The 17,102-nt window shown below is 41.8% G+C and overlaps 1 protein-coding gene across 6 annotated transcripts in view; it reads right to left on the bottom strand.

The window, feature by feature from the left end:
• LOC132822696 (bactericidal permeability-increasing protein-like) overlaps positions 1 to 17,102 on the bottom strand; it is a 60,011-nt gene that overhangs the window by 14,441 nt on the left and 28,468 nt on the right. For all 6 annotated transcript variants that reach the window (XM_060835950.1, XM_060835951.1, XM_060835954.1 and 3 more), the window contains 8 exons: positions 13,030 to 13,185; positions 10,618 to 10,681; positions 10,434 to 10,494; positions 9,273 to 9,364; positions 8,135 to 8,311; positions 6,186 to 6,245; positions 5,866 to 6,033; positions 5,706 to 5,773 (listed from right to left, as the gene is read on the bottom strand). In XM_060835950.1, coding sequence (XP_060691933.1) covers positions 5,706 to 5,773; positions 5,866 to 6,033; positions 6,186 to 6,245; positions 8,135 to 8,311; positions 9,273 to 9,364; positions 10,434 to 10,494; positions 10,618 to 10,681; positions 13,030 to 13,185 — 846 coding nt within the window. The remainder of the gene's footprint in view (positions 1 to 5,705; positions 5,774 to 5,865; positions 6,034 to 6,185; positions 6,246 to 8,134; positions 8,312 to 9,272; positions 9,365 to 10,433; positions 10,495 to 10,617; positions 10,682 to 13,029; positions 13,186 to 17,102) is intronic.

The following is a 17,102-nucleotide window of genomic DNA, read 5'->3' as shown; positions in this document are numbered from 1 at the left end:
GAGAGAGCTGTTGGATTCTGATTGGCCTGTCACCTTCGAGGGAAGTGGGGGTGTGTAGGGGGCAGGATCTTTCACAAGTGGGCTACTGGAAACCCAAGGAAGTACCCACCTTGGTGACTTCGAGGTCATTCAACAGCCCCGTGAATGCTCAGAGTTTTTCTGCTGGATTTCTGACTGCTGGCTGAGACTCTCACCGTGACAATTGAATACAGTTATTGGATTCTCATCACTCCCAGTGGTACCTCATACCCCAAAGAACTGACTTCAAAAGCTCTTGTTTTCATCACAGCCCTCCATGTATTTTTTACTCATCTTCTTTTCCAGGCTTAGACACACCTTCATAAACTTTACACTCTGCTCCTGCCCTTTAGATGACCTCCTCTCACTATCTCCAGCCCGACTATCAATATCAGCAAAATATTCCCCTTCATCAATTGCCTTTGGTCTCCAGTTTAAGTCTTTCCCGTGTCCATCTTTCTCCCCTCTTTTCTGATCTTGTTCTACATCCTTTAGTTGTATAGTATTTTTTTCTTATCTTAAGCATTTCAGGATATTTTCCTGACTGTGAAAATGTAAGTTGTTGTTTGTGCAATCCCATTTCTGAGTCAGTATTTCTGTTTTATTTTCTTTCTCCCAGTTCTTCAATCTTTTCCCTGACTATGCTAGTACAGTGTTCAGTTAATGCCCATTTTTTTGTCTTTCAGACTCAGACAAAGTTTAAGACTTTGATCCTATTTTAAACATGCAGCCTTTGCCATTTACCAAAATAATTGCCTTTCCTTAACTTTGTTCCAAATTCTTCTGAGTTATGACTTCATCAGAAATGGTTTAGCAGAGCAAATTGGGAGCCAGTCTTTGAATTTGATCTTGTAAGATCATAGAGTCATAAAGTTATACAGCATGGAAACAGACCCTTCAGTCCAACTCATCTGTCGACCAGATATCCTAAACTGATCTAGTCCCATTTGCCAGCATTTGGCCCATATCCCTCTAAACCCTTTCTATTCATATACCCATCCAGCCTCCACACTCTCCTCTGGCAGCTCATTCTATACACACACCACCCTCTGTGTGAAAACGTTGCCCCTTAGGTCCCTTTTAAATCTTTCCCAACCCACCTTAAACCTATGTCCTCTAGTTCTGGACTCTGCCACCCTCAGAAAAAGACTTTAAAGTATTCACGTTATCCAAGATCCTCAGGATTTTATAAACCTTTATAAGGTCATCCCTTAGCCTCAGAGACTCCAGGAAAAAAAGCCCCAGCCTATTCAGCCTCTCCCCTTAGCTCAAACCCTCCAACCCTGGCAACATCCCTGTAAATCTTTTATGAACCTTTTCAAGCTTCCCTGTAACAGGAAGACCAGAACTGAATGTAATGTTCCAAAAGTGGCCTCACCAATGTCCTGTACACTGCAGCATGACATCCTAACTCATATAGTCAATGTTATGATAAATAAAGCCAAGCATACCAAATTCCTTCTCACCAACCTGTCTACCTGTAATTCCACTTGTAAAGAATTATGCACCTCCATCTGTAAGTCATCTTGTTTCGCAACACTCCACCAGAGCCTTACCATTAAGTCATAAAGGTCTACCCTGGTTTGCCTTACCAAAAAGCATTTATCTAAATTAAACTCCACCTGCCACTCCTCAGCCCATCTGATCAAGGTCCCATTGTACTGTCAGATAACCTTCTTCAGTGTCCACACCACGGTGGCACAGTGGTTAGCACTGCTGCCTCACAGTGTCAGAGACCCGGCAATTCCCGCCTCAGGCATCTGTCTGTGTGGAGTTTACACATTCTCCCTGTGTCTGCGTGGGTTTCCTCCCACAATCCAAAGATGTACATGTTAGGTGAATTGGCCATGCTAAATTGCCTGTAGTGTTGGGGGAAGGGTTAAATGTAGGGGAATGGGTGTGGGTGAGTTACTCTTCGGAGGGTCGGTGTGGACTTGTTGGGCCGAAGGGCCTGTTTCCATACTGTAAGTAATCTAATCTAATTTATTTTAGTCCCTATATAAGAGTGGAATATGACAACCAAAGAAATTAACACTCCATATGAAGGGACATTGTAGTTACTTTCCAAAATAGGATGTAGCAATGGCATAGGTATTAAAATACCTCTTGCTTTAATTCTCTATTTCTATTCTGGATCCCAATTTGCTTACTTTGTTCTTTCTATTTGACATATTCTTCCTATTTTTCTTCTGTTACACAATAAATATTAATTTTGTTTAATGTCAATAGTAAGTATTTCAGTTCAATCTCTTCTCAGTTCCCCTCTGCTTGTTCTGCTTTTGGAAAATGCTTCTTCATAATATCTAAGGCTTTTTTTACTTTGTACTGTGGTTGCTGAAATTCCCATTTCTGGCAGCATTTCTACACTCTTTCTAATTCAAGTATTTGGTCTTGAGCAAAACAATCTCTCAATCATTGATTAGATTCCCTACAGTGTGGAAACAGGACCTTTGGTCCAACAATTCCACACCGACCCTCCGAAGTGCAACACACCCAGACCCATTCCCCTATACCTACTACTATGGGCAATTTAGCATGGCCAATTCACCTAACCTGCACATCTTTGGACTGTGGGAGGAAACCCACACCGACATGGGGAGAATATGCAAACTCCACACAGACAGTTGCCTGAGGTGGGAATTGAACCCAGATCACTGGCGCTGTGAGGCAGCAGTGCTAACCACTGAGCCACCGTGCCGCTGCTGATTTCAGTTTTTAGTTCTGAGTCTATCTCCTACCCTGTCTAACTTGCATCACCTGTTTCCAATTAAGGCATTTTTGGGCATTTACCTTCTCTGTTGACCATCCTTCCATGTGAACATTTAATTTTAAATAGCTAAAAGAAAGAGGGCACATGACATTTTGCAGCAATTACAAACTTATACTGAAGTAACTATGAAAGGCAGTATCCTGTCAGCAAGTCTCTTTTTTTCACACGTGCATAGTGATTGACACTGATCCAGCTCCCTCAGAGCCAGCTCTCAGTGAACAAACCTCTGACACTCCTGTTTATATCTGTCAGTCAGACCAGATTAACAGCTCCAGTCAGGGAACTTATGTTCTACAATGTCCATCCGGCTGACTTTATTATAATTGCAACATATACCTCCTTTTTAAAATATCAAAAAGAACAGACCTGCTTCTACTGTGCTTATCTTCAACATAAAACCAACACTTGAAACACAATTGCTTATTTCTTAAGCCTCCGGTTGGCCTTACACAATACTACTCCAGCTGATACCTGTAGTACTGGTGTAAGTTCTGTAGCCAAAAGCCAGAAGAGTTCTGACAATGAAGCATTCTGTACCAATGTATCTGATGTGGTTTTCTTCATCCTCATGGAAAGGCTTACCCGAACTCCCACACAAATGGCTGCTGAGGCGCTGGACAGTGCAAGTTCCATTGCCCACACATCTCCACACACATCCCTTCCCCTTGTTCCCAGATTCACAATAAAGTTCTCCCTGCTCTTCATCTTTTAACCCACCATCCTCCAATTTCAAGAGATCATCATTATTTTAATATAAGTAAAGGAAAGCAATCCAATACGATGAAATGAAACACTGGAAGATTGGGGACCAGGCCTTTTGCTGGTGCAGTGGTAGTGTCCCTGTCCCTTGACCTGCAGACCTGTATTTTGAGACCAGAAGTGTGTCATAACATCTCTGAACAGGTTGATTAGAAAAACAGGTTAAGTTTGAAAAAACAGGAAGGTTGGGAACCCTGCCTCAAGGTCACCAGGCCCTTCATGATGTTTTTAGATTGGGTATCTTTCTCTCCTTCTCCCCCTCGGTGTTGTGCCTCTTTTTTTTGTTGGTGGCCGTCCCACCACGAGTTTACATCTTCAGAGGAGCAGGTGATGTGGCCATCATGCAGCTGCCTCTTTCCATGCTGCTGTGAGCCCATGGGGGCCTGGCGAGTTTTCCTCTTCTGGTTATTTCTCACCGGTATCCTCTCCCCTGTGGGAATCAGTTTAGCTCAGTTGGCTGAATTGTTGATTTGCAAAGTAGAGTGATGCCAACAGCGTGGGTTCAATTCCCATCACTGGTTTGAGGTTACCATCAAGGACTCTCCTTCTCAACCTCTTCCCTCGTCTGAGGTCTGGTGGCCCTCAGGCTAAATGCCCACCAGTCGCTTCTCGCTCGAATGAGAGAACAGCCCCTATGGTCTAGTAAGACTATGGTGACACAACAACCTCCCCCCTGCCTCCTTTGTTTCCTCCTCCTTTATTGACTCCATCTGTTCGGGAGGAGGCTGAACTTGGGTACCTTTTCCTTCACTCTGGCCTGTCCCTCCTTCTGGGTGCTTCTAACTTCAGTCCCCTAGTTGGAGGGTGGCATCTTACTGTCCTTTGGAGATCAACGGGCTTGTGCTGGCCATCTGAGCACCCTCCGAATGCCTCATACTTGGAATAACTTCATGTGTGAGCTACATTGTGAAAGCTAGAGATTGATTGTCCTTACCCAAGGTCCACGTTTTTGTCGGAATCATTGAAAAAGAAACATGAGACAGAATCCAGGCAATATATTCTGAGAAAGACAAGACGGAGGTCAATTATCTTTCCTGAACTTATCATGGATCTGTATGCAGAGCCTAGTCCTTCTTGGTCCACGGGACTCAGTACTTGGACCAAGTGCAAAAGCATAATGTGAATTGACAGTGTGTGTGGCAGCTGATTGTCCAAATGCACAGACCGTTCATTAGAAAAATAAAGCTGTTACCAACTGTCATTTACTGTCAAAAAAAAGGATGTTGTCACTGAGACACAGAATGTTGATTCAAGCCTCACTGCAGGGAGCTGAATGAACTGACACCACATTGTAGTATCGAGAGAGTTTCATTGTCAGTTTGAATAAAATGTTAACCTGAGAATATAACTATACCTCAAGCAAGACATATCCAGAATCACTATTCGAAGTGCCCTGTATCCCGATCAATAGCTCATCACCAGAAGTTTCCAACAAGCCCCAAGATGTCACTGGGCTGTTGGTGAGAAGGGCTCTACCTGTGACATCCTTCATGTCTGTGGTGGGGCGGGGGGGGGGGGGGGGTGGGTGGGAATGATGTGCAGATTGTCAGACATCTCCTTGCCTTTGCACACTGAGACAAACGTCGACTGCGCTTGGAGGACCATTGACTCGGTAAACAGAGGCTCTTTGGTTTGCCTGATACTTGTTGGTCTTCCAGAGCAAGGAATCAACCCCGACTGAGTGTTACAGCCTGGCACACTCCAAGGTCCAGGATTATGTGCTGAGGGATGCAGTAAAGCTTGGGGCAGCTGCCGCTAAGGTGCAGTGAGGTAAGATCACCATCTGTGGTCTCTTTGCTAAAGTTAATTGAAGCTCTGTTCAGTTATCAGACCTCCTGATGTCTCAAATAAATGTAAGTATAGTCTGGTGCAAGCAAGAACGGTCTTTGGTTTGTTTGATGGATAGCCAAACTCCAATGTTTGCTTGTTTCTTCTTATGCTGCAGTACAGAACCGAACTGCTTCAGAGATTGTGTGTGTACGTAAAATAAAACGTATCCCTCAACCAATATCATTAGAAGAGGTTATACAATACTGATCCAATTTCTTTATTGTCTATAAATCTTGCTTTAGTAAATTGGTTTCTGTGATTCTCATATATTACACCACAAACTGACTCCATAATAATTGATATATAAATGAAAGTCCTTCTTTCTTACCTGTTGAGTTTCAGGGACCCAATCAGTTTCATCTTAGAGATAGCCACCTGAGCAGACACACTGGCAGACTGTTAACATTTGAAACACAGAATAAGTTTTCTCGCGGCAATTGTCAACATATTAAGAAGTTTCCACAAGATAGGGTTATAATTGTACTCACAATGTCCAGGACAAACAGTGGTGCGAGAGATGAATTAGGGAGGATTGCAAATGTATTGATAGCACCAGATGCCTGAATGGTAATGTTGTTCGGTGTAACCTTCAGAACAGGCTGTTGGTTGGCATGGAAACTCATTAACATCAACATGTTGGGGTAGAGTTTCTCCACCTAAAAACAGGTACAAGCTATTAGTATTTGATTCTCCTTCCTCTTGAGGACAAGGTACAAAGTGTTATCCTTTGAAAACAGTGCCTGAGATGCAGGTTGTAGGGATCCATTAATATCAACTTAAACATATTCAATCCTCAATAAGTGCTTACCTGAGGTATAACAGCTCCGAAAGTTGATGTGTTTAATCTGATAGGAGATTGTTTTGGAATCTGAGAACAACATAAAGTCCATTAACCAAACATGTTCCAGTATTTTATGTGATTATCTTATCAAACATCGTGTAATGGGGACAATACATTAATATTGTGCCATTAAAACACACTACGGTATTAAATCCCTCTTGGCAAGATGTGTAGAAGATGAAACTGAATGTACAGTAAATATATGTTATCTTTCAGATCTTGTAATTCCAATAAGAAATCAAAAGATGTAAGAACACATAAACGCAAGAAACAGGGGCAATCCAAGCCTCTAAATCCTTATTTTATACAGCAATCCCACTTTCCTGCACTATCACTGCATCTTTTGATTCCCTTAAAGTCCAAAAATCCATCCATCACATCCTTTGTTATGCTCAACAACTGTGCATTCACAATTCTCTGGGGTGCACAATTCTGAAGATTCACAACCTTTTGAGAAAGAAACTGCTGTTAATTTCACTCCTGAATAGTTATTCCTTATCCTGAGGCAATAACCCTCCAGCACGAGACTTTACAACACAGAGATACATCTTCTCTGCATCTCTACTGTCAATCCCTCTGAACATTTTACCAAGTTCCAGAGAATTTCGTTCCATCTACTCCATCTCTTCGGACAGAGCAGCCCTCTCGACATAGGAATTTGTTGTACTTCCTTGAAGACAAGGATATTCTTCTTAGGTAAGGACTTGACAACTAGTCTAGGTGCTGTAGCACCAAAGCCCTCAAGATCCCCTCATTCATTGTGCTACAACCCATTGGAGACCATTTTCCTTTGTGACTGTTCGCCTCACCTGCATGGTAACTTCCTGTGATCCGTGTACTGTACGAAGACACCCAAATCAGTTAAAAACCTGGATTTAGTAGGTTTTCAGTTTTAAAAAGAAATTCAGCTTTTCTATTCTTCTAAACAAAGCAGAAAATTGGACATTTTGAATCTTGGAAAATAGGGACAGCTTGATAGTGAATGTTAGAATTCCATTGTGATTCATATAATTGAGAAGCCATCCTAAAACCCATCTCTGGTACTGTATTCTACCTCATATTTGACTGAGCAGACTGTTGTGACAGCAAATGGTGAAATAGTTTGAGACTACTGCTGTTGTCATTTGCTAAATGAAAATCTGGATGAAACGTTAAAGTATTGAAGATTCAAGGCCTAGGTTTGTATGTTTTGTTGATATTTTAAGTTTGCAAAAAAAACCTCATCTTTCATACATCATTAGATGAGACCCAGTTTTAATATTGAAACTCTGCACCCAAATTGGACCATCTAGACTAAATAGAGGTTAATGGCTGACACCTCAGATTCATTTAATATTTTAGACCTTCAGCAGCAGCAAAGAAATGTTCCTCCAATGATGTAACCTTCCAAAGATTGTAAATATTCCATTCCAAGTAACATTATCCAGTCAGTGGGGAAGCAGAGATTGAATGATACCATGGCTGAGGGGTGACCTTATAGAAGTTTATAAAATCATGAGGAGCATCGATAGAATATGTAGCGAAGGTCTTTTTCTCCAGGTAGGAGAGTCCAAAACTACAGGGCATAGGTTTAAGGATGAAAGGGGGAAAATATAAAAGGGACCTGATGGGCAAAATTTTCACACAGAGAGTGATGCATTTATGGAATGAGCTGGTAGATGATGTGGTGGAGGCTGGTATAATCACAACTGTTAAAAGGCATCTGGATGGGTACATGAATTGGAAGGGCTTGGAGGGATGGTGGTCAAATGGGACTCGATTAATATAGGATATCTGGTCAGCATGGATGAGTTGTATTGAAGGGTCTTTCTCCATGCTGTACAACTCTATGAGTCCATGTTGTTCTCTAAACAGGAGAGCAGTACATCAGGAGCTGCCCTGATTGTGAGCACATGGAAAGGATAGTTTGTACCTACCATATCATCAGTGATGTTCATGTTCAAGGCACCAGCTCTATAATAGGCAAATCCTGCTGAATTAGCAAAGAAGTCTGACAGTCCCAAATACATCATGTGATCAGTTTGTTCAGAGAGGGGAACTTGTGGGGGTTTGAAGGGAGGTTCTTCATGCTTTGCCACACTGTAAAATTCACCCTGTTAAAATGATTTAATGCATCAAACTTCACATACATAATACATATTTATCATTGTTCATCATTTAGATAATATGCCACTTATTTATTCTTGTTGCTAAAATGGACAAGTTCAAACTTTCCTATTAAACTAATGTGTCAACTCTTTTTGTAGTCTCTAGCTCCTCTTTACAACTTACTTTCCTACCAATTTTGGTGTTTCCACAATCCATTGTATGTTTATTTAATCAAAAAATTCTAATACATAACTTCCCTTTCAAAAAGCCATGTTGGCTCTGCCTGATCAAATCATGATTTTCCAGGTATCTTGCTTTTCTAGTTTCATCCTTCATAACAGATTCTAGCATTTTCTCTATGACAGACTTAAGGCCAGCTGACCTATAGTTTCCTGCTTTCTATAGTTTGGCTTGTCCTAGGATTTCCTAGCCCCAAACAGAGACACGCACAAGAATTCCTAGAAGTATGGCACTCCAACCAGAACTCTATCAACAAACACATTGACTTAGATCCCATTTACTGCCCCCTGAGAAAAAGAACAGGAAATGACATCACAGAAAATAACATCACCAACCCAAGGAAACCTAAGCACATAAATAGAAATCGGGCCATACCATCAATGCTTCATCCGGAGGCTCACTGTTGATGTTACCTAGTATGGAGTTGAAACATCTGAAAATGAACCTTCCAGCTCAGCGAGCAAACCTCCATCCAGAACCTCAATCTGAACTACAAATTGTCTCAAAACCTGCTAATATAGTTTCTCTCATATACACACGTACAAATGCTTTCACTTACATACACAAACGTACATATACTTTCACACACTACAGAAAAACACATTTACACTCACATATACACATTCATACACTCACAAACAGAGATATACACATACAAACTTACATACATACACAAACATACACACACACAAACACACACGCATACACGCACACAACAGTGGATACCTTAAAATCCAGGTCCATGAATTTGTTAGTGATCGCAATTGGATTAACCAGGGAATATTCAATCACCGCATATTTGTCAACATGGGAGGCAACTTGGAACATAGAGAGAAAGGAACATTGAATATCAGATCAAATTCCATTGAAAGTTTGAAAATTATTGGCTTTGAATAGGAACACATTACCTGATTCTCATGTTGCCATTGTATCTTTTAAGTTTGTGCCTTGTTCTCAAACTTTCACCACTGTTAATAATTTTCCCTATCTACTCTGTCCAAACCCATGACCTGGAACACCTTGATCATAACTCCCCAGAAGCATCACCTTTCCAAGGAAAGCAGTGACAACTTCTCCAATCTATCCACATAACAGAAGTTCCTCCTTCCTAGATTGATTCTATCTAAGGAACTTGGAGTTTTCTACTAAATTGTTTTATAAATTTATGAAATTCTGAACTCTGAAGTCATGGTTTTCCCATCAGTTGTATTATTGTCTGAATAGATAAGGGAGATTCCAACACTATGACAACTGTCAATAAACAATTTTATCTAAGGAGGTTGAGAGGGTGTGTTTGTGTTTGTGCATGCATGTGTGCATCTATGTGTGCCTGTGCTTGTGTGTTGGTGTCTGTGTCTGTTGGTGTGTGTGTGTGTGTGTGTGTGTGTGTGTGTGTGTGTGTGTGTGTGTGTGTGTGTGTGTGTTTGTCTGAATAAGAGTAAATCATTCTAATGGAAGTTTCTCTTTAAAAAAAACCCTTCAACTGATAGGTGGGTCATTCAATTCTGAACTGAGACACAGAGACTACAATGATCTGAGGCTGCGCATTAACTGAACTCATTAACAGTATTACATTTAACAATCCGGAGGAGAAACAACCAAGGTTCAGAAACACAGAAATGTTACAGTGCAGAATGAAGCCATTTGGCCCATCATGTCTGCACCAGCTCTTTTGTTCTAGGTGACTATCCAGTTATTCCAGCTGGATTGAGTTCAAATTTTTGCTGTTTTAGGTCTGTTTTAGTCTTTCTTTATATGCTGACCTAGACGAAGGTGAAAATTTAGCTATTTGGGCATGGTGGTCTAGGACAGCAAACCTGCTACCTGAGCATTTCGAAGACTGTGTGGGGGCTGCTGGAAGAGAATGGGGAAAATAAAGCTGCCTACCCTTCATGTTCCTCAGATGCTCCTCCAGCCCATTGATTGCATTGGACACTTTTGGACAAATCTGTGTCAAAAACAAAGGAAGTAACAATTACAAGATTCACAGATACGTGGTTTGTAGAGTGAATGTTCTCTCACTGTACACAGATAGACAGCTATGTTATCTGATGGGCAACTGGAATTGTACCTGTTGGATAAGAGAGGAGCGAATGGGGTCCTCCAGGGAACTGGAGAAGAGATTGTACAGCCAGCTGTAAATAAATAATTAAAGAGTTACATCCGGTTAAAGTAGAAGGAAAACTTTGTACTGTGTTTTAAGCAGCTTAAACAGTAGGAGGCACTTACAGTAATTCTCAAAAATGCTACCAAACACACATCATTAAGTGAAAATTTACATTTAAAAAATCCACCAAATTGGCTGACAGCCATTCTCTCTAAGTCACCAAGTTTCATTGTTAAATCTAAAGAAACCACAATGACATTAATGTTAACCCATCAATATCAAATAAACACCAATCTCATTGATGACTGCCCGAAACCTTCTCATGTCAGAACTGTTTAAAATGAAAAGTAAGAAACGTACATTGATAAAAGGTGTTATGGCCCCCAGGACATTCCAAAACATTTCATGGTCAATTGAGAATTCAGGAGAGAGGGTGGCATAGAGCTAATGTCACTACGGTTAGAAAACCAGGCACAGAACTAAAGCGTTGGCCGCTGTGGGTTCACATTTCATTGGAACAGCTAGTGCAATTTAAATTCAATTAAGAGCCTATAGAGATGACAATGAAACTAATCTAATGATGTAAAAGCTCTGCTGGTTCACAAATGTCCTGCCTGCTGTCCTTACCAGCTTTGACCCTCCAGACCCACAGCAATGTGGCTGACTCTTAACTGTCCTTCAACTCATCTACATTCAAGTAAGTAGCTCTCCCACCACCTTCAGGGCAGCATGATGGCTCAGTGGTTAGCACTACTGCCTCAGCGCCAGGGACCTGGGTTCGACTCCACACTCGGGTGACTGTCTGTGTAGAGTTTGCACATTCTCCCAGAGTTTCCTCTGGGTGCTCCGGTTTCCTCCCACAGTCCAAAGATGTGCAGGTTAGGTGGATTGATCGTGTTAAATTACCCGTAGTGTCTAAGGATGTATAGGTTAGGTGGGTTAGCCATGGGAAATGTAGGGTTACAGGGATAGGGTAAAGGCATGGGTCTGGGTGGGATGCTCTTTGGAGGGTTGGTGCAGATTTGATGGGTCAAATAGCCTACTTCCACATTGAAGGGATTCGAGGTTACAGACCAAGCCAAAATGATGTCTCACAAACTTGAATCAGTCCACGTCCTATCTGGACAGTGTGGCTGAAAATAAAGATTCTGCACCCTGCCTCTCCACTCCCCCTCCAATCCCCAGAGGATAGTCAACTTTAGGTCACCTTACTGGGCAGCTCCTCAGTAGTGCCATAAAGTCAGTAGTGGGCACTGCTGGTACTGCATGAGGAGGCCCCAGGGAACCTGGCCTCAAGTAAATTCAAGTAGAGGATCAGGGACAGTTGGGAAGCTCCTTGAAGAAGAGGTTGGGGGGAGGGGGGGGGGTGGTGTTCAGGAGCTTGGTTTAGCAGAGCAGGCGGTTGGGAAGGAAGATGAAAGCTTTCTCTGGAAGGTCCCTGACATGCAAAGGGCACTCCCTAAGGACCATACCCACTTCCTTTTGTGGGCAGCATATTATCAGGGTCAATTGAACTTTTAGCAAACTCAATTGCCCCCCTACTTATTTATTTACCATTGGGCTCTGACATGGGCAAGCTCCCACATCTTGTATAATGGGGTTGCGATTTTTGGATGGTTGAGAAAGTGGTGGCTGGGGGCCCAACCAATATCACATGCCCACTGGACTGCTGGGAAGGACATGTAATATTCAACGATTTGTTACTGCAATGTAAGAAGCCTGGTTGCCGAGTTGCACATAGCAAGTTTCCATAAACATGCATGAGATGCATTATCAAGTTCTTTGTAAAATTTTTTAATGAGCCATGTTGGTTGAGGCATAAAGATGGGTGAGAAAACTGGGAGAAGTCTTCAATAAGTCTGGTAGAGCCACCTAAGAGGGCAAGAATTCCATCAAGAGCCTATTGTAGATCAGGTTAGTGCATCGCGGTGCCCTCCATTAAAGGAAGCTTCATCACTATCTAGCCTCAACTATTCATTTCAACAAAGGGCAGAGGGCTTCAGGGTGGGGGATGGGAGGGAGAGGCGAGGAAGGGGCAGAGGGACAGGGATGAGAGAAAGAAGAGAGAAAGCGGAAAGACGGGAAGGAGGGAAGGGAGAGGTGAACAGAGAAAGGGAGTGGAGGGGAGCATGGGAGAAGGAAGTGAGAAGAGAAGGAGGGAGGGGCAACGTAGTGAGGAGAGGGAAGGGGCAGAGTGGGGGAAGAGAAGTTTTAGGAGAGGAGAAGGGAGAGGAGGGGAGCTAGAAGGGGAGGGGGAAGGAGGAGAGGGGCAGAAGGGGAGAGGAAAGAAAGGGGAGAGGAGGGAAGTGGGGGAGAGGATGAGGAGTGCAGTGGGCAATTAATTGCATAATCCCCTTTCAAGTGTTGCACTATTACCTAGCTCCTCCATGAAACTTGATGTCTAAGCTGCCAATATAAGCTGTACAGCCGGCACTGTGCACTGCTGGACGCCCAGTCTCATCCCGAGTCATTCCTATTGCCTCAGATATTGACAGGCCTTTCACCGAGAGGTCAAAGGAACCATGGTCCGATCTGTGGGGAAAAACACACAGGAGTAGTTACAAAACACTTCGAGGAGAGAAGGCCACCCAAATATGACCTAATTAATTAACTGCACTCCTATGTTAGTGCCCCAAATGTATGTGAAGTTTTCCATTCCAACCTGTGAGCAAATAGAGAAATTCGGCTGTAGGCTATGGTTGTGAATTGTATTCACCATTTAGCCATCAGCTCTCAGTCGGTGTTTATGCCCCAGACAAGACTCCTTTTGTCCTTCCTTACCTCACCCTATGAGATGTGACCCAATGGTAATGAAACTGTTAGCTAGTTATAGCAATCGGTCACAATTATTCACTCTATATTGGGAGAACCTTGGGAACCATAACATTAAAATTGCTTGTGTCTCCTGTTATGAAGTCGAAAGAATGTATGGTTACTTTAAGATAGAACATGCTTTTCTGAATTTAAAGTACATCCCCAGCTGCCAGCTAAAGGTCGAGCTGTTCCGAATGAGACAATTGGCTGTTAAATGGCGACCTGAGTTTTGGTTGTTGTTTTGAAAACAAGTCGAATTTAACCAATTAGTTTAAATTATGCTCAGGATACCTAAAGCCCATGGAATTTGAATTTTATTGTTTTGACACCTGGAAACCAATCAAATTATTTGAACTTAATGTGTCATGGTGGGGGGGGGGCATATAAACCCAATAGTTTGAAAGTTAGAGGGAGAGTAACTGCCACTGAACAACAGGATAATGCCGTAGAGCTAACTGCATGTCTAACATCTTGCTCTCAAAGAAATTAGAAAACACTCTCTGTCAATAGGTACTTTTCTCATGTAAAATACACTCACAGTAAAAAGAAAGAAGATGACCCAAGAAGATCAGATGTAAGAATGAAGACAGTGGAGAAGACAGAGACTTAAGATTAAGTTAGTGTAATGTTTAATTATTGTGCTATTGGAACAGCATTTATGGAAAACAAAAAACATGAAAGCATGGGAAGGGTTAAAGCATGAAGACCACTGACAATCTGTGTTCTGTGGAAGGCAGGGTGGGATAACTATAGTGGAACATTCTTACACCAATTGGCAGAGTAAGGTTAAGGCTGAAAGGTCACTATAGCGAGATGAGATAACACAAGTTTCTCTGTTAAGTGTTATTATGATGGGATTGGGACAATAAATGTTTGGGACATGATATTAAAGTATCTAATTAATAGCTAGTGGAGTCAGCTTGAGACAGGAGACTATTGTAACGGGTGGAATAGCTCAATATCTATCATGACAGGTTAGTCTGCAATGAAAGATCACTAGTAGCACAGTTAGCAATAAATATCTAACCGTGACATTAGAATAACATTAAGTTGAGTGTACAACTAAAGAGATAATGGGAACTAACATCACTGGTTTATTGTGTAGCTAGAGTGAGGTACTTTGATTAATATAGTTGGACCTGCTGATAAGCTAACAGAAGCATGATAAAAAAAGATATAAAAATCCACAGACCCTGAGGTTTGTGGGCATTCGAGAATCTGCTTTCTCAGTGTCACGGTTTTTTGTTTGCAAATAAAAGACCTACTTCTTGAAGAACTCTTTGTGACTCCTGGTGGTTCACTATATTATCTCCACAACAAATTTGGCGCTGCGATCAGGGTAGTGCAGAGACCCACCTGGACAGAGGGCGGCAGTAACAGGGCACTTCTTGGTCCAGTGGGGACACTCCCAAAACTGACAGAATAAGGGTACCCAACAAAAAAAAGTTAGCATTTTTGCTGTGAATTTGTACGATATTCTGTTGGCTTCAAGTGGTCCTTGGCGACTCAGAGGTGCGGGAACCTGCCAGAGGGTCTCTTCGATCCAAGATCCAAAGGCGAGGGGGAAATTGCTGCTGAAGGAGACGTGGAGAATTGGTCAAGAAAACTGAGCAGTGGGGTAAGGGGTGAGTAAGAATAGAAAGTAGCAATTGTTGAGTAAAAAATCCACGTGGTGTATGTAAGACCCTATAGACAGATAGGGCAGAAATAAAAGATCTATAAATTGATAGGGTAAAAATATAAGATCCTATAAATAGATAGGGCAGAAAGATAAGACCCTATTGATAGATAGGGCAGAATAAAAAGGGGAAATTATTTTATAAGATCCTCTAGATAGGTAGGGCAGAATAAAAGGGGAAATTGTTTTATAAGACCCTATAGATAGATAGGGCAGAATAAATAAGTGAAATTGTTTTACTAGAAGTGCTGATAGACCTGCTTTGAAAGCCAGCAAATTGGTTTGGATGATTAAAAGTAAAATAGCAGAGAAAAGTCATAGTGTTATAGTGTTACTAGACTGTTAAATGTTTTCGGATCAGGCCTGTAGGATAATAGGATTTTTGGAAATGAAGAAAGGGTCTGTTTAAGTAAGGCTCTGGCTGAGAGAGATTGATTTACGGCTGAGTTCTTGTGTGTGTGAGTGAGAAAGAGAGAGACCGAGCGAGCAGCTGCAGCTTGCAGGATATTTCTGTGTGTGCGTCTGTGTGTGAGAGAGAGAGTTCATAGTTTGATCATTGTGATCTGATTTGTATGCATAATTGTTTGTTGGTGGTTAAATATTTGTGTTTTGTTTACCTGGAGCTCGGGATCCAGGGGTATTTTGATTTTATTTTGCACTGTAAGAATTACAGATAGTTTTTTTTGAGAGAGAAATTTCTCAAGAAACCGTGAGTGATTGATGCATTTTGAAGGTGCAGTGTTAGATTGGTTTAGGTTGAATGAATGAGAAGAGGTTGTTTGTATTAACTAGCTGCAATTGAGGACACTTAGAAATTGATAGATTGGTAAGGGACAATTGCAAGTTATAAAGTCAGGGATTGCTTATACTATTGAACAAGGCACTACCGGACTTGAATGGTATGAGGAAGTGATTTATGAGAGCAAAGATAATACATGAGTTGGACTGAAATATATCATAGGATGGATAAAGGGACTGCAGTTGAGATACTGAGTAAGAAATTTTCAGCGGCAAGAAATGATATTGTAAAAATTTCTGAAAAATGGGAGAAAAGAACTAAGGACTTATTGACTAAATGGCCAAAAGAAGACCTTTGATATACATGTGTGCAATGAGATGGAAGGATTAATTAAGAACTATGAGCTGAAAGATAAATCTAAAAATAGAAACCAAAAAAGGGATCAGAAGATGGAAATACTGAAACTTTTCAGGAAAGAGGGTGAGGAACTGAAGGTAGCTTGTTAGGTACCTGTGGTGAGTAGGAAAGCTGCAAAAGAACAAGCTGAGCTGTTACAGGAAACAGGAAAACAAGAATCAGCTCCTCCCGCCTCACCCCCTCTATACCCAGATGTGGAGGAGTTGAATAGACCTCCTCCCTACTCGAATGAAGAGGCATTGAAGAAGTGCCCAGTAATAAAGGGAACAGTAGAAATAGAGGGACAGTTAGAATGGGATGGAGGTGTGGAAGACAAAAATGAATTGAGGGAAAGGAGAAAAAGAGAGAAAAGGGACATGCAGAAGCAAATAGAAACTATATGATGAGAGCAACAAAAGCTGAAACATGAGATTAGTGTGCTGCGTGGGCTAAGGGAACAAAAAGCAATTGAGGAATACTCATTGTGATACAAACGTAGAGCTGAAGAGAAACGCAGTGAAAGTGACGCAGAGCAAGTAGAAAGGGATGATGAGCAACAAGGAAAGAGAAAGGCCCCAGTACCTAAAGAATGTGAGGAATTAGAAATAGCATTGGACTCAGAGCCCGAGGGGGATTTATTGAGAAGTAGTGTCAATAAAGGGAGAAAGGGCCAACAGGGAAGGATGCTCCCACTCCTTATAAAAGAGGGGAGAAACCCACAATATACATTCCTGGGGAACTCAGGATCTGGGAGAGCTGAAGAATGTGCTGCCCAGTTTACATGAGGGAGCGGGAAAGTGGATCAGGGCTTTTGAAGATGAA

Source organism: Hemiscyllium ocellatum, chromosome 15 (assembly GCF_020745735.1).
Source record: "Hemiscyllium ocellatum isolate sHemOce1 chromosome 15, sHemOce1.pat.X.cur, whole genome shotgun sequence".
Classification (NCBI taxonomy): domain Eukaryota; kingdom Metazoa; phylum Chordata; class Chondrichthyes; order Orectolobiformes; family Hemiscylliidae; genus Hemiscyllium; species Hemiscyllium ocellatum.
The sequence above is the reverse complement of the archived record's forward strand: the minus strand, read 5'-3'. Positions and strand labels throughout refer to the sequence as shown.